The sequence below is a fragment of the Bipolaris sorokiniana genome (assembly GCF_000338995.1).
Source record: "Bipolaris sorokiniana ND90Pr unplaced genomic scaffold COCSAscaffold_1, whole genome shotgun sequence".
NCBI lineage: Eukaryota > Fungi > Ascomycota > Dothideomycetes > Pleosporales > Pleosporaceae > Bipolaris > Bipolaris sorokiniana.
In genome coordinates, this window is record NW_006911895.1 from 897,394 (window position 1) to 919,410 (window position 22,017).

Consider the following 22,017-nt stretch of genomic DNA (forward strand, 5'->3'; position numbering starts at 1 on the left):
AACTGACTCTCCTAAAAAAAATACAACAACCCCTGAACACCCATTACAATGGATACGATGTAGAATGTGCAAAAAGGAGAGTGAAGCTCATAACGAGCTCCGGCTTTTGACTCAGCCGAGGTTTGAACTCGGGACCTTCAGTGTGCCTAACAGGATGTTAGACTGACGTGATAACCAACTACACCACCGAGCCCTGTTTTGATGTAAGTTAAGATAATTTAAACGTAAATATCCTAAAGGTTGATTCTAGACCTCAGTCAGGCTGGGACCTGCCAAGGATGATTAATCCGGCTTAGTGGATACAAACTACCGACCTGGCAACCGAGGGCTAGCAAATCAAACAGGTACGTCCAGCCGACTTTAGGGAAGCTGGTGTGTGCAGGCATTGTGGGACGAAATGTTACATTCACGACTGGAAAAATGATGTTCAAAGCGTTTGCAGATCAAAGTATAGGCGCTTGTTGAAGCTGTTGAAAGTCTACGGTGATTAGGAGACCCATGCTTGCGGGTGATTGCAGCTTCTTAGATCACCATGTCACTTCAAGAAACCAGCATCTCAAATAGCTATTGACCATAGTCTCCTTGTCACTCGCAAGGCAAGTACATACAGAGCCGCACGATGGAACCGGAGACGAGACACGGAGAGGCGTGTGGGGCTCCCGGCACGTGGGGTGGCTCCTGGGGTTGGGGCGGCGCGCGTAGAGGCCGAGGGCATACCGGCAATTGATCACGTTGCGGACGGACGTGTCGCACGTTATCAAGAAGCATTGCGCACGTTTTGGGACATCTCCATTTTCCGATCGCCTGCTTACATTATTTTTCCCTCTTCTTCACAGTCTTGTATATTTCCTAACAGGTTTGAAGAAATCATTATGGATATCAAGGATCTTGGTGAGTATTCTCCATGCTGTTGAGCTGTTGCGGCGCGCGTTGTTGCACATCCCAGCTAACCCAGTCTTTCTAGCACCCGTTGCAGGCGCCGCCATTGCAGGCGTTACTGCTGCTGCCGCATACATCGACGCCAAATACCACATCTCCAAAGATATCGCAGGCATTCGCGGTCAAAAAGCAGCAGCGCGTGGAATAGAGAAGAACTGTAAGTTTGGGCTGTTTGTGTGCTCACATCACCCTTTACTAATAGTCCCGCAGCTCGAGGCAAAGGCCAATCTCTCTGGTACCAATTCGAAAGCCAAGTCCGCCGTCTCCCCTCGAATGAAGAATGCATCTGGTCTCGTAACGGATGCTACACCTGGGCCGAAACCTATGCGAACGCCTGTCGCTATGGCCAATACCTCCACCAGCATGGCGTCGTGCCCGGACAGCTCTTCGCCATGTACATGATGAACCGACCCGAGTTTTTGTTTGCTCATTTGGGCAGCTGGAGCATAGGAAGTGCCCCGGCATGGATCAACTACAACTTGGCGGGTGATTCGCTGTTTCACTGCTTGAAAGTAAGCGGTGCCAAGGTGGTGCTCGTCGACGAAGAGCAAGAGTGCAGGCAAAGGATAGAAGACATCCGCCAAAAGTTGGAGGAAGAACTCGGCATGACAATCTTGATTCTGGACAACAATCTAAAGGGCGAGATTTCAAGGTCGGAGCCAAAGAGGCCAGAAGACTCCCTTCGAGTAGGCGCAAAGGGCAAATTCCCTCTCTTCATTTTCTACACAAGGTTGGTCACTACTATACGTTCTTTCAGAGAAGTAAGGGGCTGACAATACCAGTGGAACGACTGGACACCCAAAAGCCTGCCCATTCCCCACGGAAAGAGCGGCCGGTTTGACAGGTCGCGTAGGTGCCATGGGCCTGAAGCCAGGACCTAATGGCGACCGATGGTATGTTTGCATGCCTCTATACCACGGCACCGGAGGTACCACCGCACTCGTGTGCATGATTACTGGTCTTACCTGCTGCATTGGCACCAAGTTCTCCACATCGAGATTCTGGACCGACGTGCGTGACTGCAAGTCTACCGCCATCGTGTACGTTGGAGAAACAGCCCGTTACCTCCTCAACGCTCCTCCAAGTGATATGGATAAAAAGCACAATGTCAGAGCCATGTTTGGAAATGGTCTTCGTCCAGATGTGTGGCAACGTTTCGTCGATCGTTTCGGTATCGAAGTTGTTGGCGAGTTCTTCAACAGCACAGAAGGTGTTATGGCGCTCTTCAATGGTTCTCGCGGACCCTTTACAGCCACCTCAGTCGGACATCAAGGTCTCATTGACCGCTGGCGATTCCACAACACCTATGTTCCGGTTGAGGTCGATATGGTCACTGGTGATCTCCTCCGCGACCCCAAGACTGGCTTCTGTAAACGCAAGTCGTACGAGGAGGGTAGCGAGATTCTTGTTCAGATGCCCAGCGAGGATGCCTTTGTTGGCTACTGGAACAACCCCGAAGCCACCGAGAAGCGCTTTGAACGTAATGTCTTCAAGAAGGGTGATCTCTGGTACCGCACAGGTGACGCCCTTCGTCGTGACGCTGACGGCCGATGGTTCTTCATGGACCGTCTTGGTGACACTTTCCGCTGGAAATCCGAAAACGTCAGCACAGCCGAAGTCAGTGAAGTCCTTGGATCATTCCCCGGTATCCAAGAAGCGAACGTCTATGGTGTTGAGGTACCAGGCTACGACGGCCGAGCAGGCTGTGCGGCCATCTTAATTGACCCTGCACACCGCGACTCGTTTGACTTCAACGCACTACTTGCGCATGCGAGCGCAAAGCTGCCCAAATACGCAGTTCCTGTCTTTTTGAGGATACAGAAGCAGCAAACTACCATGCACAACAACAAGCAAAACAAGGTCCCATTGAGAAACGATGGAATTGACCTGAGGAAGTTGATGGAGAGGGCAGACAAGGAGGCAAAGGAGCAGGGCAAGGACCAAGTTGAATACGACACCATCTACTGGAACCCAACTTTGCTCGGAGCTACCAAGGGCAAGGGTGCTGAAGGCGGTTATGTTGTGTATACCATGGCTGATTGGGATACGCTACAGGCAAACAAGGATCAGGGCGGTGCAAAACTATAGGCTGTTTGTAATTGTGCGTGTATCTTTATTTTGTCAGTTCGTAGCGTTCTCGTTTATCAAATGGATTGTATTTTTGTATCCTATCCGGTTCTGGACATGATTCTGGAAATATTGAGTGAATAACTGTCATTGCATCGGATTCCTTTACGTTTGTTGTTCTCGGGTATATGGTGTCTGCTTGCAATATCCTGGAACCTGCCGGATGAACATGTTGTTCTAAATTGTGTGCAGATGCATCCGTCCGGTTCTGCGACTGGGCTGGAGACATGCGTGTTTGCTCTTTAGCAACTTTACACTTACATTCAACGCAGCTGCCTTCAGCTCACTGTCCCCATCCTACCACTCAAAAGGCCCCTCTTCGATTCAGTCTCTACTGCTACAACACAACTCTTTACCCAAATCGGACCCCAGGAGTTGATAGCAACCATGGGCAACGACACCGACACCGATCACAAGGGGCCTAAAACCCCAGTCACCCCCATGTCAGTTGATCCAGATGCAGTCACGAAGAGCTCTCTACAAGCTATTGAGTGGGCGGATCAGCGTAGGGTCATGGACATTGTGGACAAGCTTCGTCGCACCGGTTTGAGCGGAGTGGTGGAACTGCCTCAGCTCATTGTGTGCGGTGATCAGTCGTCTGGGAAGAGTTCAGTGCTAGAGGCGATCACTGAGATTCCATTTCCTCGCTAGGAAAACCTCTGCACACGATTTTCCACTGAGGTGAGTTTGATGATACCTGGAGACAATACACTGGGCTAACAATACAGATCATCCTTCGCCGCTCCCCGTCTTCGATGAGTACTGTCACGATCACTCCTGACAAACTGCGCCCATAATCTGAACAAGCGAAATTCAAGGGGTTCACCAAGTCGATCCAGAACTTTGATCAGCTCCCGGATGTGATTGAAGAAGCGACTCTCGCCATGGGCCTAGGTTTTGTAGGCGGTATCAGCTCCAGAGCGTTTTCTCGCGATGTGCTGTCTGTTGAGATTACGGGTCCTAGTAGGCCTCAGCTGTCAGTGCTGCTCCCCAAGATTGACGTTATGACGAACTAATATCATCCAGGACTCTTGTTGATCTTCCTGATCTTATTCATGCGACAAACAAGGCCCAGACGGAAGCGGACAAGGAACTGATTCTGGACCTCGTTAGCCAGTACATGAAGAACCCGCGCACCATCGTCCTGGCTGTAGTGAGTGCAAAGAACAACTTCGCCAACCAAATCATCCTCGATCACTGTCGCAAGATCGATGAGCAAGGCCGTCGCACTCTCGCCATCATCACCAAACCAGACTTTCTTCGCGAGGGCACCGACAACGAGTTGAGCTAGATCGAACTTGCCCAGAACAAAGACATCTATCTTGAACACTGCTGGCACATGTTGAAGACTGCCTCGCGAATGCATAGGCATCACCTCCCTCCACGAGCGTCTCAGCAAAGTTCTACTACACCACCTAATCCGAGAGCTACCATCACTCAAGGAAGAAATGATGACCAAGTACCGCGCCACACTGGATGAAATATCCAATCTGGGCGAAAAACGCAACACCAGCTATGAACAACGAGTATTCCTCATGAAAATTAGCATGAAAGTAAACGATATCTTGAAATCAGCTACAAAGGGGTATTACGAGTCGCCCTTCTTCGGGACCATCAACAAAGACGCCGCCGTCGACTCTTCAGAAAACATCCGTAGATTCCGCGCCGTGGTCCAGCACCTCAACATGGGTTTCGCAAAGGACATGCGACTTCGCGGCCACGGTTACAATTTCGAAGCTGGACCTGGCGACGACGAGCGGGGATTGCAGAGAGAATCTCGAGGCCCAAAGGGAACTTGAGCGCGAACTCAAACAAGAAAAGGACAGCACAACATGCCTTCCTGTGACTCAAAAGCTGACCCGCACAGAAGCAGTCGAGTGGGTGAAAAAAAAACACTCGAGCGCTCCCGCGGCTACGAACTCCCCGGTACCTTTCAACCCGTGCTCATATCCCGGCTCTTCTGGGAGCAATCCTTACCCTGGGAGGGTCTCGCGTCGCTGCACATATCCAACGTGGCGCAAGTGTGCCGCGACTTCATCGACGTGGTACTTGCCGACTGCGTCCCGGAGGAGTTCAAGGAGCGGCTTGTAGCACTGAATGTGGATGCGGCGCTGAGCAAGTCGCTGGGGGATGCGAAGGAGGAGTTGGCCAAGGTGATAAGAGATAAGGCGAGGCATCTGTCGACGTATAATCGTTATTTTACGTCGACGATTCAGAAGATGCGGCTCAGGAAGCATCAGGCGCTTACCAAGGCTGCGACATCTGCCTCGGAGAAGGCCGAGGATTACAATGATGACAATACTCGTTATTTTGTTGATCCGGTTGAGTTGGCGGCGCAGTTGGAGCAGTCGATCGAGTTGGATATAGATACTTTTTCGAGCCAGGAGGCGCTGGATATGCAGCGGGCGTATTATAAGGATGAGTTGGGGTACTTCATCAATACTGTCGCAAAGTCGGTTATCGAGCGGCATTTGGTGGAGCCGCTACCTGAGATCATCCTCTCTCCGCTGGTGGTGACACAGATGACAGATGAGCAGGTTGAGTATGTGGCTGCTGAGCCTCTCGAGTTGACTCAGTAGAGAGCTCATCTGGAAGCGAGGAGGGCCATGTTGGAGAAGGGTCTGGAGACGTTACGAGAGGCCATGGGCGGCGTGAGGCGCTAGGCTATGGGGAGGTGCTTGGGTTGCCAGAATGCGGGCAGATTGGTGGTACCGCTTGGTAGTCGAAAAGTGAATTGAATATGCAGCACAGATGGCTGGTACGGTCGGATACTGGTTATGGATTCAGGGGTGATTTGTAAGTGAGTCAACGTCATCTTGATCCACCCTCATGAATGATTAAACTTCTTTGCTATTTCTCATGACTTTTACATCAGTTCATGCTGTAGCTCCTCTCTTTGCCCTCTTCACTCATCAAGGTAGGCTCAAACTTTTGTTTGCGTGCCTGTGTCGCGCCCGAAGCCTTCCACGCAGACAGAATCAAATCCACAATGGCGTCGACACCCTGGTCCCTCTTTACAACGGCGAAAATGGTCGGCCCCCCTTCGCGCATCCTCCTGCTGTCCCTCTCCATGACATTGAGGTCCGCGCCTACAGCCTCAGCAAGATCGATTTTGTTCACGACCAGCAGGTCTGACTGTGTGATACCAGGTCCACCCTTCCTGGGGATTTTATCGCCTCCTGAGACATCAATGACGTAGATGATGAAGTCGGCGAGTTCGCGCGAGTAGTTTGCGGCAAGGTTGTCACCGCCGGATTCAATGAGGAGCAGGTCGGTATTGAACTTGTGGTGGAGGTTGGTCAGAGTCATAAGGTTCACGGAAATGTCTTCACGGACAGCCGCGTGGGGGCAGCCTCCGGTTTCGACGGCGACAATGCGCTCGCTGTGGGTATGGGTCAGAGAGGGTTGGTCCTGGGAGATGCTGAAACGGTCTTACGCGGGTAGAGCATTGTTCTTGGTCAGGAACTCGCAGTCCTCGCGGGTGAAGATGTCATTGGTCACTGCGGCTATGGAGAAGCGTGTTCGGAGATGCTTGCAGAGAGCCAGCATAAGGGCAGTCTTTCCGGATCCTACGGGTCTACTTGTGTCAGTATTTCTCTGTGTTATATGGTGTCTTGCCATGGCTTCGCTGTCTACTTAAAATTGAGCCAAATGGGAATGAGTCGTACCCTCCAATTCCAACGGTAAACGACCGGTCCTCCCAATCTCGTCCCTCGATGATTGGCATTTCACGTCCCACATAGCTGCCCGGCCCGTCGAGGATCTCATGGGTATGCCCGTGGTCGGCGGCAGAGTGCGAATGCGACGCACCATCATGAGAGTGGCTGTGCGACATTTCCGGACGGGCTGAGGGTAATAAGACGGATTAGTAGAGGGGATGCTTGCCAGAGGAAATGAAGCTCGAGGTTCTCCATGGTGGGGCACATGGGAAGCTGACGCGGGGTTGGTTCTCCAACACCCCTGGCGCGGTAAGTACGGGAGGGTCCCTTATTATTGCTATCATTCCATTATTCCAGAACTAGCAGGACGTACATGCTACATGATACGCGGAAAATGTCTTCTTTTTCCAATACATGGGACAAGGCCGTATATAAAGCCGATCTTAAGGACAAGCCGCTCATCATCACCACAACAGAAGCAGTCATTTTGCTCCAGACGGGAGTCAGACGGGGACTGGCCGGACCGATGGCGCCTCACAGCCATGTGTCCCGCTGTCCCCTTTTTTCCCTTTCCCCTTCCCTTTCCCTCCATCTCTCCCTTATTCTTGTGCACTCACAGCCAACCTCATCACGATCCGCCGACTACATGCCTCTTATGATATGCACATGCACGGATTTGTATGCCTGCATTCCATGGACCCGGTTATCGTGCCCATCCGGTCCCGTAGTTCGCCAGCTGTAACGCTAGAGGGTTCGCGTACGCCGCCATAAGTGGCTCTAAAAGCAAAGCACGTTCACCTCAGCGGAGACTTCGCCGGGGCTGCGACCTCGTCCAATACTGCCGAGGTGCGCCACAAATACGACAATCTTCATGCGCGCAATCTCCGCTCTTCTCAGCTTTCCTACTTCTGTTAGGGCACCTGCAGGAACATGACACGGTGCTTAGCAGCTGCAACTATCTAAAGGCCAGCGCACCGCCCTCCCGCATGCACACGAGCCTTGATCCCGGTTGGCATCATTCGTCTGTGGCTGTTGTCCCAAACAAGATTGTTGTTGTTGCGACTCATCCACTTCCGGTAGGGCCGCCCTAATTAAACATACCCATTCATCCTGTTTAGACGTTTCACCTGTCATCCTCGCCCTCCATTTAGTTGCTCTGCTCTCTCTATAACGAACTCTATATTCTTTTTTTCTTTAAGACTCTATATCCTTTTTACATAATGTCTACAACAATCGCCATGTCTCCCGAAAAGTCACAGCACACGTCCCTCACACTGTGGGACATTGATCGTGTCTTCCAAGATGCACACGAGGCATACGAGCAATGGCAGGCACGTCATCGCCGCTCTCGGTCCAAGTGGGTGTGCTTTGGTACCAAGAATCGAGACGATGCTATGGGGAAAGCTTTGAGCCTTGGACGCCAGGTTCAGAGAATAATGGAAGCGGGGAAAGATGCATTCGGCGTGCGGTTTGAGGAAGGAGACCGTAAGCCATGTCTTGCAGCTTGTAAACACACGTGTTGACCACGGACAGAAAAATGCAACACTGTGCTCTCTGCACAACTGCTCCGAGTTCAATACGAAATCAGACAGCCGCTGTACGACAGTGCATTCTCAGCAACACCAATCACACCCATTGACGACATCATCACAACTGCAAAGAGCGTACGCCGCGCCTGTTTAACTGCATTACGCGATCAATATGCCCGCCTCGAGACACCCATTCTCTCGCCAGTACTTCCCCCGCCACGATTCAAAGTCGAATTCTGTCCATTTGCAGACCAACTTCGCAAGGACCTCAAGGAAACCAAAACCAGCACTCTACGAGCAAAGAAAGCGTATCCACACGACAAGTACGACGACCGAGAAATATGTCCCCACTGCAGCGCGTGTATATCTGTTGCAGCACATTCTGGACTGCCGGCGTCCAGGTGCATTCTCTTCACATCACATATCGCACTGGATCCAGTTTCAAGAGACGACAAAGCGACATTTGCATGCAACAGCTGCTACAAGACATTTGACGATTCCTACGCCTTTCTCGACCACTTCTTTCAAAAGCAAATTGGCAGCGACCGAAGCTGTCTGCGGCTGTCCATTACAAAGTCAACATCTAGTTGGTTCTTGAATGAGGAAATCATCGAGGCGGATCCTTTACTCGTAGAACAGTGTCTGAAGAACTGCATAGCGCGAGAGACTATGCGTGGCAAACAGCACAGAAGGGCGGGCAGCCGGATAACCATACGCGAAGTGCGTTGTATGGATTAATATTTCGGCAATGCGAAAGCGAAACGACGACACGATTTGGCATCTTGGGCGAGAACAATTATACAAAGGCAACGGCTGGGACCGATGGGCGTCCGGCATGCTGTGTTACGCCATATGGAGTTAGCGACAAGCGATATGTAGTAGCTGGCGCTATCCCTATACTAAACGCAGCTGAAGACGTGTACCGCGGCGCATTCTCCGCAGTCTCGAGTACGGTAGAGGTCAAGTATCTTTCTTTAAAGAGACTGCTGGATAACTTTACAGTGTCCCAGTCACTATTTTCTTCCAAGGTTCTACGGTAGCTTTTGCTCCGGAGCCCTTTTTTTCAACCCTTTGTATTAAATCATGTCTAATGCAGTAATGTCTTTTATGAACAACCTGGAGCGATTTAAAAGAGCGACTCGAGACTTAGCATCTTATACATATACATATGTGTACATGCTAGCAACAATATATAGATTACATATCGACATAAATGTCAATTTATATATATGTATGGGAAAAAATAATTATGCATCTATGACATACATGCCTCCCTTGTCCTTCTCTAGCTGTCTCAGCCTGTTCTCACACAGATAGCTAACGAGCTGTCACAACTGTCACGTTTCACTTACCGAACATCGTCATTTTACAACGATTAACCCTCTCATCCTTTTTTTTGTCATTCTCTGCACAGGCCCACACTTGTGGTGAGCAGGGATGTACCCTGGCGTCATCGGCGTCATCGTACGTGTCGCTAAATGGAGTGGTGGTGTTTTGGGGTCCCACTTTCTTTGCTGTGTCTCGCTCGAGTAAGTTGTTACTGCTCGTGATGGCTGTGCTTTTTTTTTTGCATAGCTAGTTAGTTGTTTGACTTTTTTTTTGCTGGTCGGTGCTACTTTCGGGCTTGGAGGTAAATTTGCTTCCGAGTTTCATTCTCTTTCTTCTTTGTTCATCGCTGGAAAGGTGTTGTAGACATGTTTAAGTGTAGATGTGAATATTTCTCTTGTAGTCTAATCTGGAAGAGGGAGATGTATGCGAGATGGCCAAGTCACGAATGCCGTTTTTCCGACTATGTTAATCGATGCGGCCGTATTATGAGTAAAAACACGCATCAAAGCCAAGATGAGGTTCTGGGCAAAAGAATCGTATTCAACGCTCGATTCAGACTTATGATACTCGACCGTTAAATCTGCTGACCATCTCAGAATAATATGTCAGCACCTATCCTTCTTCCACCTCTACCAAGCCTGATTTCCCCGATTTGTGAAATGAAGATAAAGTTTGCCCAGTGTTATCATTTCAAGATCATCAGGCCACCGGAAAAGTCGGTCTTATGTGAGCTCTACATGTGAACTTTATTCTGGTGATCATGCAGATTCATACAAACACGGTTTGTGTAGGTATGCATGCTTGACTCGGGGCTTTCTCGTATTCCTTCGGCGCCTAGGCGGTGAGATGGAGATATGTAAGTAAGCAGGCAATCTTAGCGAGGGAAGGCGAGGAGAGGAATGACGTGGTGTGGGGTCTGGGGTAGAGGTACGTGTCTGTGTGTGCTTGTGTACGCATGTAGGTATGCACTACATAGGAAGGTGTAGGAAAAAGTCACGTGCGACATGTAAGTACACCAACTGTAGGAATTAAGGGAATACCTCTAAACAAGTTATGGAGCGTTTATTCTTAGGGTCTACGACGTCTCTATTTTTCTTTTTCCCTTCGTCCGATGGTTTCACAGCATATGGAGAAGCAAGAAGAAAACAAAAAGAGAGGTATTGCAGTGCCAAGCCATACCATCCTTTTCCCGCCTCAGCCCTGCGTCATGCATCTCCATCTACAGATATGATGTCAAAGACACGCATTCAGAACGCATAAACTGCCTCGTATCTTTCTCTTCGGACGATCACCTCAACAGACTCAACTGTCCCCAGCCTCCATGATAATGTTCCGATCGCAACTACTGTACCCTTCCGTCACGCCTCCCAGAAGACACACACAAAAGCAAAAAAATAAAGCCCCAAAACATTGAGACGAAAAAAGCGCTTGCTCACAACAACAAAGCTAACCAGAAAGAGGCCGTCCACCAAGCTGCTATAGCACATCTATTTCCCCATCCTGTACCAAAATACCCACACACCCTAGCTCTCATCTTCTCTTCCCCGGCCGCCTCCCCCTTCCCTCTCTTCTTCCTCATCCAAAAAAGCAAATCTACCCATCAGAAAACAAGTTTTTCGTCTAAAACAAGTTTCCCTTCCTTCCCCCCTTCTTTGTTCACTTTCATTGCTTTTTACTTCCGCTACCCATGTTATGCCCCTACCTTTCCGCTAACACACGCATGACACCAAAGAACCCCCTTCCCCTTCTTCGCTCCCTCTAGACCAGTTTAAGAAAAAGGGCAATATGCAACATGCACATGCATGTACCTCTACGCCTAGGCCCGGATGAAGTGAGTGATTTTCTGCTTTGTTTCTTTACTTTCATATTGCACTTGCATGGCATGGGGAATCGGGGGGTAAGGGTGGATCTGGGGATGGGTAACTTTATTTCGTGTCATTGTTAGCTAGGTAAGTTCAGTATGTGTGTATGTAGAGTGACATGGCAAATGCCGCGATAAGCAGCTTGCCTCGTGAGTTGGATGGGTGGGTCTGGAGGGAGGGGGGGGGGGGGGAATGGATATTATATCCGGGTAGCGGCTTTGCGTTTGAAGGACAAGAAAGACGGTTTTTGCTGGGCGCCCAAAGTGGAAAGTTTCCGGTGGAGAGAGGGAGGAAGGTAGGTCGAGGCGGTGTGAGGGTGGGCAAGATCAGAAACACTGTGATTAGAGCGGAGAAAAGAAGCGAAACAGTGTTGTTTGAATATGTTCGTGATATTGTTCAAGTACAAAAAACTGGTTATGGGGGTATATCATATCGGCAATCTTTTTCCCACCTTAGTACTCTCTGCGACTCCAGAGTAGAGGCAAGGGGAAAAGAGGCTCAAAGAGAACATTAAAAATAAAACGCCGGTTGCTGTCCATATCCCGAGATCAGCAATATTCTTCACACCCCATTCATGTCCGTCCGTCCGTCCATCCAGAGAGACCCTTTCCCATTTGGAAAATAAAACCCAAACCCAGACTGTTGTACGCCATGGTATATGCCGCTGGAACGCTCCATCCTGCCGTAGCTCGGAGAACGTGGAAACAAAAAAACAGAAAATACATGAAAGAAACGAACTTGATCAATAATACATTTCATACTCCTCTTTGTTTCAAGCATCGGTTTCTCTTAGTCCGCGAGAAAGCCATCGCTCCCACCAGTTTCGCACACCGACAATGCTCTCGCGGCCGTCATTGTGGCCGTCGTGACCGCCAGGGTCACCAAGAATGCAGGAGAAGAACCAGAAACCCGCGGCAGTCCAGGCCGCGATTGCGACGCCGAATGCGACGATGGGCGAAAAGAGGTGGATGACGACCAGCATGGGGGCGCTGTAGCCGGATGTCGAGTCGTGTGAGTAGACCATGTGCAATTGGAGGTTTAGCGATGGAGCGAGGAAGGATTTGATTTGCTCGGAAAGGGGCGCGCGCGTAGTGCAGAGGCGTAGCGGCGATAGCAAGAGGGTGATGAAGAGAGCGCAAAAGGTCCAGATAGCAATCACAGCGGAGAGGAAGGCGCAGGGTCCGCAGAGCCAGAGCTAAGGGGGGCCATGTTAGTTACGAGCACGTCAAGTGAGTTGCGATATGGGATTTTCCTTACCAGTAACTGCCACGCCTTCTCTTCGGGGCCTTTTTCTTGGTAGGCGCCCTTGTCGTAAACAATGGCATCGCCGCCGGACGGGACTGCAGACAGGCGGTTTGGAGCGCGGTAGCCATGAGCCAGAGCCTCGGCATGCTTCTCCGGGTCGATGTGGGCCTGGGGTGGATAGGAGAGTGACTGGCGCTCAAGCTGCGAAGATGAGTAGCGATGCGCGTTTGATGAGTTGCGATGGTGGCCGACGGAGGAGATGCTGCTGTTGCTGCTGGGGCTTGGCGGCGACGAGGGCTTTGGCGAGAAGGGGTGGGAGATGACGGAGTCGTGAGGGCGGCGATTGCTCGACCTGCTCAGGCGGTCTGAGTGGGCCGAGGAGTGGTGGTGGTGATCCTTTTCATTGTATTGGTAGGTGTAGTCGTAGTCGCAGTTGGCGGCAGGGCTGGACAGGCGGTGGTAATGTTGCGGCTGTGGTTGGTGGTGTTGGCTGGGGGGCGCGAGTATGGCCGAAGCAGGCGGCGGCGGAAGCTGGGATTCCATTGCCGGCAGTCGGTCGGGTCAACGTCACGGGCGGACGGGCATCAAGCGACGCTGGAAGACATGCGAGGACAACGAGGCAGCGGGCATGTTATAGCGAGCAGCGGAGACGGGCCCCAGGAGAGGCAAGACTCTTGTTACATAGAATTGCGCTCTCAAGGCCTTGGGATAAGTCTTGGGCTTGGCATTCATCCCCAAGCCTGGGCAATCTGCTCGGCAGCCCGTTCCAAACCCGCCCACACCCAATCACACCCGCTCTACCCGGGCGCGGGCGGACGCAGCGCAACTCTGCTGCACACGCCGCTACAACAAGCCCGCCGACGGGATGCGCGGCAGTGACATGTCAAAGACCATGGCTCGGCCATGCTGAGCAACGCTGAGCAGCACTTCTCTAGGATTATGTCTGGCTGGCTGCGTTGCTGGGCCCAATTCACCGTCTCCACGCACCACCACCACTACTACTCGTCGACACACACACACCCCGCCGCCAAGCTGCCTCCAGAAGCGCTGCCACGGTCTCTCGATGGCCTCCGCTGCTGGCTGATGCTGCGCCCCAAGGTTTGTTGAATTCCCGCCTCGTTGGAAATATCCGTCTCGTGACCGTGTACCATGGGTGCAGCCGTCCACTGTCCATGTATCTAGTACTGTGGTAGCTACTTGTGTTTGTACATAGGTAGTACACACTATACATGCACCCAGATACATCCATACATCCATACATCCATCTATCCTACTAGATACCACACCCTCCTACTTCCGACCTCTCACGTCGCATCCTCTCTCGTCCAACCTTCTTCCCCACGGCGGAGCACTGGAGCGCCCTCAGCGGCGTGGCTGTTGGTGGGAATGAAATGCTTCCAAGCTGCTTGTCTGGGCTATCGGCCGGGCTGGGCTGAGCCCTCAGGCCGGGCCCTACTAGGCGTCGATGAAACCACGTCTGTCTTGTTGATCTTGGGCTTGGCTGTTGGCACGCCAGGAGCGAAAAAAGCCCTCAGCACGCTTCCCCCATACCCACTAAACGCCGCCAGCTGGCCTGTCACCCGTTCGGTCAATTAAATATTAACTCTTCCCACCTTTTTTTTTTCTCGGCACCCTCTGTCTGGGCTTCTTGGTCGACGCACAAAGGAAGAAAAAAACATGCCAGAGCCGTGGGCCCAAGCCCTTTGCCTATCTGCCCCGTGCTCTGCCCGTCTCATACCAAGTGCCGACCATTCCGACCCCCACTACTTATCCCCCCTCTTGACTCCAGGCCGCGTATCCATTCGACGTCATCCTTTTGCGTATTATCCACGGAGTAGTACTCCTACTTTACACTCCTACGTACCTATCTATTCATATCCATTTCATGTGTGCACGTTGGCCGTACTATGGCCGTTTTGGCCAACACAAACCTTATTTGTGCGGGTACGGTACAAGCCTGTGTTAATCTCACCCTCGTCTCGGATTTCAGGTCAGCAGATCTCCAGGGTCAAAGCACTCTGTAAACATTACCGCCTCAATGGCTAAACAATAGACGTGGCTCGCCACTTCAATTCCTCTCTTCTTACGTATCAAATGTGCATTTCTTAGATATTTGTTACTTTTGGTAATGCCCAGATCTGTCATCCTCCTTGGCATACTACTTCTCAAACACCTCGCCGCCCGCCTACAAGCTTCATCCCCTCACGCATCGCATCCGTTAACCGGCTCATGACCAGCTCCTTGATACCCTTCTTCTCCGGCCTGGGCATAAACCCTAGTTCAATCAGGTAGCTGACATATACGCTAACCGTATCTTCCGTCACCGCTCCTCCTTGACTCCAATCTTCGCTTGTCCATTCCTGGTCCTTCTTCAACGCTTCCGCCGCGTTCTTGTCATCCAGTTCCGGCGCCTTGGTGTCGGCAGGTAGATCTCCAGTCACAAAGTGGTACAGGGGCAGTAGAGCATTCTCTTCCTTTGTCCCTGACCGGTCAGCAACATAACTCTCCATCCTCTGCTTCCACTCTGCATACGGCACCAGAGGCACGTTGTAGCCAAACTTCTCCAACGCACCCAAGAACTCGTTGAACGTGATACGCGGATGTGAAGTCACTTGCGCCACCCCAAGCGGTGCAACTGGCGGGTTAAACGACGACGCCACAACCACCCTCGCAACGTGTGTGACAGGTACCATGTTGATTGTGTTAGTGATGTCGGGCCTAGACTCGAGCTGAATGCAGCCCTTGAGCATTCGGACAAGGAAGTCGTCCGTGTTTGTAGTACCATATTCTGGATCTCCCAAGACATATCCAGGTCGAATCACACATCCACTTAGACCCTTCTTGCCAGCTTGGCGCGTCAGGTATTCGGCTGCCCATTTGGACTGACCATAGCCAGTACCAAGACCCTTGCGTGCACCCTCGAGGTCGTCCGCCTCGGGTACACCGGTTCCACCTTCGGCGAGACTCTTCTCTGAGAGGCTGACAAAGTAATCCGTATCCAGCACCGACGTCGAACTGACAAGGCCAAACTTCTTGGCTTTGCCAGCAGCACACATTGACAGTGCAGTCATGGTCGACAAGACATTGGGTCCTCGCAAGCGTGAGTAGGGCAACACCCAGTGCACCAAGGCACCATTGTGGATGACCACGTCGACCGAGTCAACGAGCTTGTTCCACGTATTCGCCTCAAGTCCAAAGTTTTCCTTTTCCAAATCACCCACCAGAGGCTCCAGTCGCGACTCCCACCCGTCTTCCCAGATTCCGTATGCTGTACACGTTTGCCTTACACGTCCCAGCGCAGCATCAATGTCCTGAGCACGCACAAGTACAGTGACCTTTCCTGGTCTCGACAGAATGTCCCGTAAGATGTAGGCACCCAAGAAACCCGTTGCGCCAGTGAGGAAGGTATGCACTTCTTCCTTTGGATTCAACTCCTCCCTGGTATTGAACTCGGTCAGTTTATTGGCAAGGTCTCTGGCGTCGGCAGAATACGCCTCATCATCAGGATCGTCTTCCAATGCCTCAGCCGTGTCAAGACGCAATCCAATAGGGTCCATGGCTTGATCAATGTTTGCCGAGAAACCGCGCAGTGTAGGATATTGGAAAATTGTCGTCATGGGTACGTCAATGTCTTTCCATTCTTGACGGATTTTGAAGAAGAGTTGCTGTGCAATGATACTGTGTCCGCCAAGGTCGAAGAACGAGTCACTTCCGCCAATGCTGTCAGCTGTTACACCACGATCACCAAGGAGCTCAGCCCAGATCCTAGCCATGGCTTTTTCAGTCGGCGTCAGAGCTGCACCCAACTGCGATGGACGCCTAGCTCCTGCAGCCGCAAGGTCTGCTGGATCCGGGAAAGGCAGTGCCGGCCGGTCAATCTTGCCATTTGGATTCAGTGGAAACCGGACAAGTGGAACAATGACTGATGGCACAGCGTATGCAGGCAGTTTCTTTTTGAGATGCTCACGCACATCGTCTCGGAGATATTTGAAGCGTTTGAGCAGCGTCACCATGCTTGTGTCGCTGGTGGAATCGCTTTCTTTCGCACCACGCTCCTCCAGCCAGTCATACCATCGCTTCATCTCAGGAACAATGTAGCCTGTCATGTCAGTTATAATCTGGGAGCAAGAATACAAGACTCCAACTTACTGACGAGCGTCGGCTCTTCGTAGGCGTCACGCTTGAGCAGTGTAACATTTTCACGCACCAACGGATGAGCAGAGAGATGCGAGTCGATTTCGCCAAGTTCAATGCGGAAGCCGCGAATCTTGACTTGCGAATCTACTCGCCCTGTGCAGTGGACGTTTCCATCTTCAGAATAGTGGCCCAGATCTCCAGACCGATATAGTCTGTCTCGGGGACCTTTGTAAAACTCCCGCCACGGCTCGGGGGCGCCCTGACTCTCAACCTGTTTCTTATCCTCGTCTATCCACTTTTGCTGATCCACGAACCAATTGTTGATAAATTTAGTAGCTGTGAGGTCTGGCAATCCAAGGTATTCCTCAGCAAGACCACCGGCCCGCACATAGATTTCACCGCTTTCACCGGGCTTGCAGATCTGGTTTCGGTCTTCGCGGTTGACAACTAAGAGCTGCACGTTGCTCATTCCTCGACCAGCGGGTATAACTTCACCAATGGTATCAAGGAAGTCGGGCGCTTCTGAGCAACTGGGCAGCTCGTAGTAGCTGACAGCGCGTTGTGTTTCCGTAGTCCCGTACATGTTGACAATGCGCACATTTGGTGCCAGATTCTGCAGTCTCCTGCAGTCTCGTTTGATCAACAGATCACCCACGAAGAAGGAGTGATGAAGGCTGGGGAACACGGCTGATGCACCTCCGACAAGAATCTGACCCATGGCGGGTGTGAGGTGGGTGACGGTGGCGCCATACTGGCGCATCCACTCGGCGAGTTTCTCGTGCTGTATATCTTCCTTACTTGGCACAAGTAATTGGGCACCGAGAAAGAGAGGTGTGAAGATGTCTCGCTGAATAGGGTCGTGGGCGATGCCAGAAAGCATTGTGAACTTGTCATTTTCAGATAGTCCAAACATTTCGGTCATCCAGGGAAAGTAGTGAGTGAGCGAAAAGTGTCTGCCTTTGACGCCCTTGGGCTTTCCTTCGGATCCCGACGTGAAGGAGAGAGTTGGTGTTGAGTCTGGGCCGACGAGTACACCAGGCAGTTCGGTCCTCAGCTGCTGCTGCTCGTCCAATATGTCCTTTCCGTCCTTGGTGCCTCCGACCAATGTGCCATCATCCTTGAGCTCGAGTGCAGGCACCTCTGTTCTTAGTTGCAGGTTGTCCTTGATATAGTCCCGCACTTGATCCGAGAGAGGGCCTGCTTCGCGTGTGGCCTTGTCAATGATCACGAGAGCGCGCGGTTGAGAGACTTCGAGGTAGATGCATTGGCGGTCTGGAGGGTATCTTGAGATTGTCAGCCATGAATAGAAAGACTCGAAACTCGATACTCACAGTGGGTCTAGTACTGAGAAGGTCGCCCCTGCTGCTAGAACGGCCATGATGGCCACGACCAAGTCGACACCTCGGTGGGCGAAGATCATGACCACCTCGCCTCTTTGCACACCACTCTGGACGAGGTGATGGGCTAGTACCGAGGTGGCCTCAAAGATGTGCTTGTATGTGAATTTGCGTTCGGGAGTCTTGCCCGTGGCAGTCTCGACGACACATGGCCGGTCGGGGTGCTTGCGAGCATTGCTAGCAAATATTTCGTGAATCGGGCCCTTGAAGTCAGACCAGTGAAGGTCTGCCGTGGGGTCTGGGATGCTCCCCTTTGTGAGTGAGGCCATTGTCATGTCTAAAAGAAATATCTAGTGGCGTACAGCGCGGCGTGTGCGCATGTGGGGAATAAAAATGTTGAAGAGGCACAATTGAAGAAAAGGTCGTGTCGGATATGTCGGAATTCAAGCCTCGCCGTCTGCTCAGTCGAGGCAATTGATAGTGAGGGGGGATGAAGAAGAATAAGTGAAAGTAAATGTGTGTAAGGGTTCAAAAGTACTCGAGGTATGACGCATCCAGTCAAAATGCTCGAGGCGCAGGCGACATCGGCGCCCCCACTAGACTACACCACTGCCAGTATGCACCACTTACATGGACCTAGTTTAGTGCAGCGCGGAACCCAGTGGCGGCGGGGTGAATGCCAAGCCCACCAGCCCTACGTACGCTAGCCCGGTGCCTCCTCGACTGCCTGGCCAGCACAACGCGTCGCCCTCATTTGGGCCAAAATCAGCCAACCAACCATCCATCTTGTTCAGGCCCACTGCGGATATCGGCTTGTAGTCTGCCTGGGGCAATCTCATGTCGCCAATGTCGCGGTAGTCCTCTCTTCTTCTCCTACTCCCTTCCCCCCGTCGTATCTCAATTGCGACATGCCCATCCAATATACCTGCATGGGGAGGCCCGTGACGCTCCACATGCCTCCACGGAGATTCCAGGCCGTCTTCATCATCCTCGTCTTTCTCGTTTTCAACCTAGTCTTCTACGGGCCACCATCGCGCAAAAGCATACCTACCTACGACCAAGTAGCCGACGCCGTTAAGCACCCGCAAGCACACGTTCCTGACCTTGGCCAACTCCCAGCTGTACCCAATCCGTTCGGCCCTTCACCTCACAAGCCGCCCGTTCAGGCCAACAGCACTGCTGCTAGTGCATACGGAGCTATAGAATGGCTGAGTGATTTCAAGTGGCGTAACCCTTTCTCGTCTTCTGTGACTCTCGATGAGAACAGAGCCCTGCTGCCTCCTCTCCGCGAACGACCGCCCATTTACACCTACTATGATGTGCCCAAGAAGCAGGACAAGGACGTATCGGCTGCTGAGCAAAGGCTTCTTTTGGCATGGCGAAGAGCGTGGTGGGCACAGGGTTTCAAGCCCGTAGTGCTATCGCGCGATGAAGCTAAGCGCAACCCGCTCTACCAAATCTTCCAGCGCCTTAAGTTAGATCCAAAAATTGAATTCGAGGTCATGCGCTGGTTAGCATGGGGGCATATGAAAGGCGGTGTTCTCGTCAATTGGCTTGCTCTGCCCATGGCCGAGTACGAAAACCCCATGCTGAACTTTTTGCGTCGCAACGAGTATCCTAAGTTGTCGCGCGTCCAGTCCCTCGACAATGCCATCTTTTTCGGCGAGCAAATAGCTGTCAACAATGCTATCAAGAAGCTTGCCGATAATCAGCTGTTGAAGAATGTCACGGCTAACAAGGACAAGTTGACCAAGCTGGCCAACAAAGAGGGTGGGCCAGTCGTGAACCTTCTGGCTTCGGCAGATGTGGCAGTGGATGTCAAGGCTGACGGTATTGCGTCTTATAGTACCGCTACCATTTCCAGCAAGTACAAGACCATTGCCGACAAGCTTACCAACACGACCAAAGCGGAAGCACTTACTCTGCTTGAAAGTCTCATCAACTCGCATCTCCATATAACATGGCAAGAGCAACACCCGGAAGGTGTAACAATCGTGAAGCCAGTGCCGGAACATACGACTGCGCTCATGTTTGAAGCCACTAATATTGCACGCAATCTCACACAATGCCCAGCATCTCCAATGCCCAAGACTTGCCCACCCAATCGGCCAAAATGCAGGCCATGTGACGCCAACAAGGCGATGAAACTCCAAATTTTTCCAGAATTTGTCAACACTACCAAGTTCTTCACAATCGGTACTGTGCCGCATCCATACACGCTTACTTCGTTGCATTACACACGGGATACAGTCGATAGTAACTTCCTGCGTAACAATGCCGAGCGCGATCTCTGGATCCGGAAGTTGACCGACAAGTCTATTCCAGGAGATCACACCGAGGAGGTTCGCGTACTAAGGTTCAAAGAGCTCGTGGCAGCCATCCCTCCCCATTCACTGTGGTTGACGGCTGAACGCATCACCCAAGATGATCTCGACTGGGTCTTTGGTTTTGGCCTGCCCCAGATGGCATCCACTACTGCTGAACCTAGCTCGCCGAGCAAGGAGTCCGAACTCATCATCTTTCCTCGCCCAGGCCCTCCCAAGCCCATTCAAAGCATCGATATACCTGATGACAAATGGGTTGAAAAGGAACAAGAACGCCTCAACAAAGCTCGCGACGCCATCAAAAGCAAGAATAAGAACATGAAGAAGATTGTGGAAGCAGTAGAGCAATGGAACTTGGCAGATACAGAAGCCTGGAGGTTCTCTAGGGCTTATTCTGCCAGAAGACGACAGGAGAGAAAGAAATGGGAGGAAGAGGAGGCCAAATACTCGGGCAGTGAGAAGAAGGCTGGTGTCAGGCCTGGATCAGGTGGAGGAAGATGGATTGACAGGAAGTAGATAGTCAACGACTATTATAACTGCATGGTGTTCTGGCGTTTTGGGGGAGTTGTAAATAGATAGCTTGTACATAGTATCATAGAGTAGACACGTAGCAAGAGAACAATCTTCTTAACTGTTAGTTATGGCCAGTATTTAACACCGTGGCTTTCTGACCAAAAGTCAGTGTACGTGTGTTCATTGTTACTTTCGCTACGCTAAGTCTGCTCAAGAACTAGGAATCTCTAACTATATGATGTAGAAGGTCGGCCTGCACAAGAGAAACAGAGACAGTCATGACGATACTTGACCAACTTCAGAAAGCGGAAACTACACCTACCGTTGAAACTTACTCACGGAGTATTAGAAATGACAAAAACATTTGCAGTTCGGAGGTATGCCACTCAAATGGTAACCCAAACGATCTGATTGGTGCTGGCGAAACTGATTCATATTTCCATCCACCATACTGCGATCCTCACGATGACTGTTCACCTCGCAAACTCCATCCTCGCAATAGGCTATGTGTCTGAATTCCGATTAGCTGTCAAGATTACCATGAAAACAATAATCAGACGCAACACTCAAGAGGGTCTGCTGTATTCGTCTGATCCACTCCTAGTCTCCTAACCATGGGTGTGGAGAAGCGTGTCCTCGCACCACACGCAGCGCAATTTGTATGCCTTGATTGTTCTTGATCAGAACCCTCAGATCTACGTGGTTCAACTATAGTTTGATTTTGGCACAAGAATAATCAAGGCCAAGTCACATTGTGGAATCAAGTTTTGTCTCTTATCCCACATTATACAAAATCTCAGTGTTATCGCAGGTTGATCCTGAACTTCTCTGCACCCGAGCAATCACTTTTACCAAGCCAATTTAATATTAGCTCTTCAAGTTTACATATCAAGCGCACCTTCTCCATGGATTACATAACTCCTTTCGTTAACATTGCATTTGCATTTTCAAGCGTTCTTGCCACTAGACAGCTTCTACAACGCTACAACTCCACTAGCGATGCAAATCTAATCACG

The 22,017-nt window shown here is 51.3% G+C and overlaps 7 protein-coding genes and 1 non-coding gene across 8 annotated transcripts; 4 read left to right on the top strand and 4 right to left on the bottom strand.

The window, feature by feature from the left end:
* Positions 1–107: 107 nt before the first annotated feature.
* COCSADRAFT_t5 lies at positions 108–193 on the bottom strand. Its single transcript has one exon. It is a non-coding gene; the product is annotated as a tRNA-Val (tRNA).
* Positions 194–770: 577 nt separating this feature from the next.
* Positions 771–3,090, top strand: COCSADRAFT_130829 (uncharacterized protein). The gene is made up of 4 exons (XM_007696460.1): positions 771–891; positions 965–1,096; positions 1,150–1,669; positions 1,722–3,090. The coding sequence occupies exons 1-4, from the start codon at positions 873–875 to the stop codon at positions 3,025–3,027; spliced, it is 1,977 nt and encodes a 658-aa protein (XP_007694650.1). The 5' UTR covers positions 771–872; the 3' UTR covers positions 3,028–3,090.
* Positions 3,091–3,419: 329 nt separating this feature from the next.
* On the top strand, positions 3,420–5,645 carry COCSADRAFT_341145 (uncharacterized protein; the record flags this gene model as incomplete). Its single annotated transcript, XM_007696461.1, has 5 exons — positions 3,420–3,673; positions 3,874–4,042; positions 4,093–4,347; positions 4,415–4,788; positions 4,945–5,645. The coding sequence occupies exons 1-5, from the start codon at positions 3,454–3,456 to the stop codon at positions 5,643–5,645; spliced, it is 1,719 nt and encodes a 572-aa protein (XP_007694651.1). The 5' UTR covers positions 3,420–3,453.
* Positions 5,646–5,656: 11 nt separating this feature from the next.
* Positions 5,657–6,982, bottom strand: COCSADRAFT_130832 (uncharacterized protein). The gene is made up of 3 exons (XM_007696462.1): positions 6,735–6,982; positions 6,503–6,643; positions 5,657–6,448 (listed from the first exon to the last, which is right to left on the bottom strand). The coding sequence occupies exons 1-3, from the start codon at positions 6,899–6,901 to the stop codon at positions 5,938–5,940; spliced, it is 819 nt and encodes a 272-aa protein (XP_007694652.1). The 5' UTR covers positions 6,902–6,982; the 3' UTR covers positions 5,657–5,937.
* A 963-nt stretch (positions 6,983–7,945) lies between these two features.
* Positions 7,946–8,992, top strand: COCSADRAFT_77374 (uncharacterized protein; the record flags this gene model as incomplete). The annotated part of the gene is made up of 2 exons (XM_007696463.1): positions 7,946–8,210; positions 8,259–8,992. 2 exons carry the CDS (start codon positions 7,946–7,948, stop codon positions 8,990–8,992), a joined length of 999 nt encoding a protein of 332 aa, XP_007694653.1.
* Positions 8,993–11,751: 2,759 nt separating this feature from the next.
* COCSADRAFT_32020 (uncharacterized protein) lies at positions 11,752–13,347 on the bottom strand. The gene is made up of 2 exons (XM_007695983.1): positions 12,703–13,347; positions 11,752–12,640 (listed from the first exon to the last, which is right to left on the bottom strand). The coding sequence occupies exons 1-2, from the start codon at positions 13,231–13,233 to the stop codon at positions 12,218–12,220; spliced, it is 954 nt and encodes a 317-aa protein (XP_007694173.1). The 5' UTR covers positions 13,234–13,347; the 3' UTR covers positions 11,752–12,217.
* A 1,366-nt stretch (positions 13,348–14,713) lies between these two features.
* On the bottom strand, positions 14,714–18,669 carry AAR (alpha-aminoadipate reductase protein). Its single transcript, XM_007696464.1, has 3 exons — positions 18,159–18,669; positions 16,840–18,110; positions 14,714–16,789 (listed from the first exon to the last, which is right to left on the bottom strand). Exons 1-3 carry the CDS (start codon positions 18,497–18,499, stop codon positions 14,856–14,858), a joined length of 3,546 nt encoding a protein of 1,181 aa, XP_007694654.1. The 5' UTR covers positions 18,500–18,669; the 3' UTR covers positions 14,714–14,855.
* Positions 18,670–18,916: 247 nt separating this feature from the next.
* Positions 18,917–21,150, top strand: COCSADRAFT_32022 (uncharacterized protein). The gene has a single exon (XM_007695984.1). The coding sequence runs from the start codon at positions 19,118–19,120 to the stop codon at positions 21,002–21,004; it is 1,887 nt and encodes a 628-aa protein (XP_007694174.1). The 5' UTR covers positions 18,917–19,117; the 3' UTR covers positions 21,005–21,150.
* Positions 21,151–22,017: the final 867 nt, after the last annotated feature.

Bases quoted from the DNA above. Each gene is read 5' to 3' on its own strand.
- AAR (XM_007696464.1), bottom strand. From the start codon at position 18,499: ATGACAATGGCCTCACTCACAAAGGGGAGCATCCCAGACCCCACGGCA. The intron at 18,111-18,158 runs GTGAGTATCGAG...GACAATCTCAAG, and splicing joins TTCTCAGTACTAGACCCACT to ATACCCTCCAGACCGCCAAT. The intron at 16,790-16,839 runs GTAAGTTGGAGT...CTGACATGACAG, and splicing joins CGAAGAGCCGACGCTCGTCA to GCTACATTGTTCCTGAGATG.
- COCSADRAFT_32022 (XM_007695984.1), top strand. From the start codon at position 19,118: ATGCCTCCACGGAGATTCCAGGCCGTCTTCATCATCCTCGTCTTTCTC.
- COCSADRAFT_32020 (XM_007695983.1), bottom strand. From the start codon at position 13,233: ATGGAATCCCAGCTTCCGCCGCCGCCTGCTTCGGCCATACTCGCGCCC. The intron at 12,641-12,702 runs GTAAGGAAAATC...GGCCCCCCTTAG, and splicing joins AGAAGGCGTGGCAGTTACTG to CTCTGGCTCTGCGGACCCTG.
- COCSADRAFT_130829 (XM_007696460.1), top strand. The intron at 1,097-1,149 runs GTAAGTTTGGGC...ATAGTCCCGCAG, and splicing joins GCGTGGAATAGAGAAGAACT to CTCGAGGCAAAGGCCAATCT. The intron at 1,670-1,721 runs GTTGGTCACTAC...TGACAATACCAG, and splicing joins CTCTTCATTTTCTACACAAG to TGGAACGACTGGACACCCAA.
- COCSADRAFT_130832 (XM_007696462.1), bottom strand. From the start codon at position 6,901: ATGTCGCACAGCCACTCTCATGATGGTGCGTCGCATTCGCACTCTGCC. The intron at 6,644-6,734 runs GTACGACTCATT...TGACACAAGTAG, and splicing joins TTTACCGTTGGAATTGGAGG to ACCCGTAGGATCCGGAAAGA. The intron at 6,449-6,502 runs GTAAGACCGTTT...CCATACCCACAG, and splicing joins AAGAACAATGCTCTACCCGC to CGAGCGCATTGTCGCCGTCG.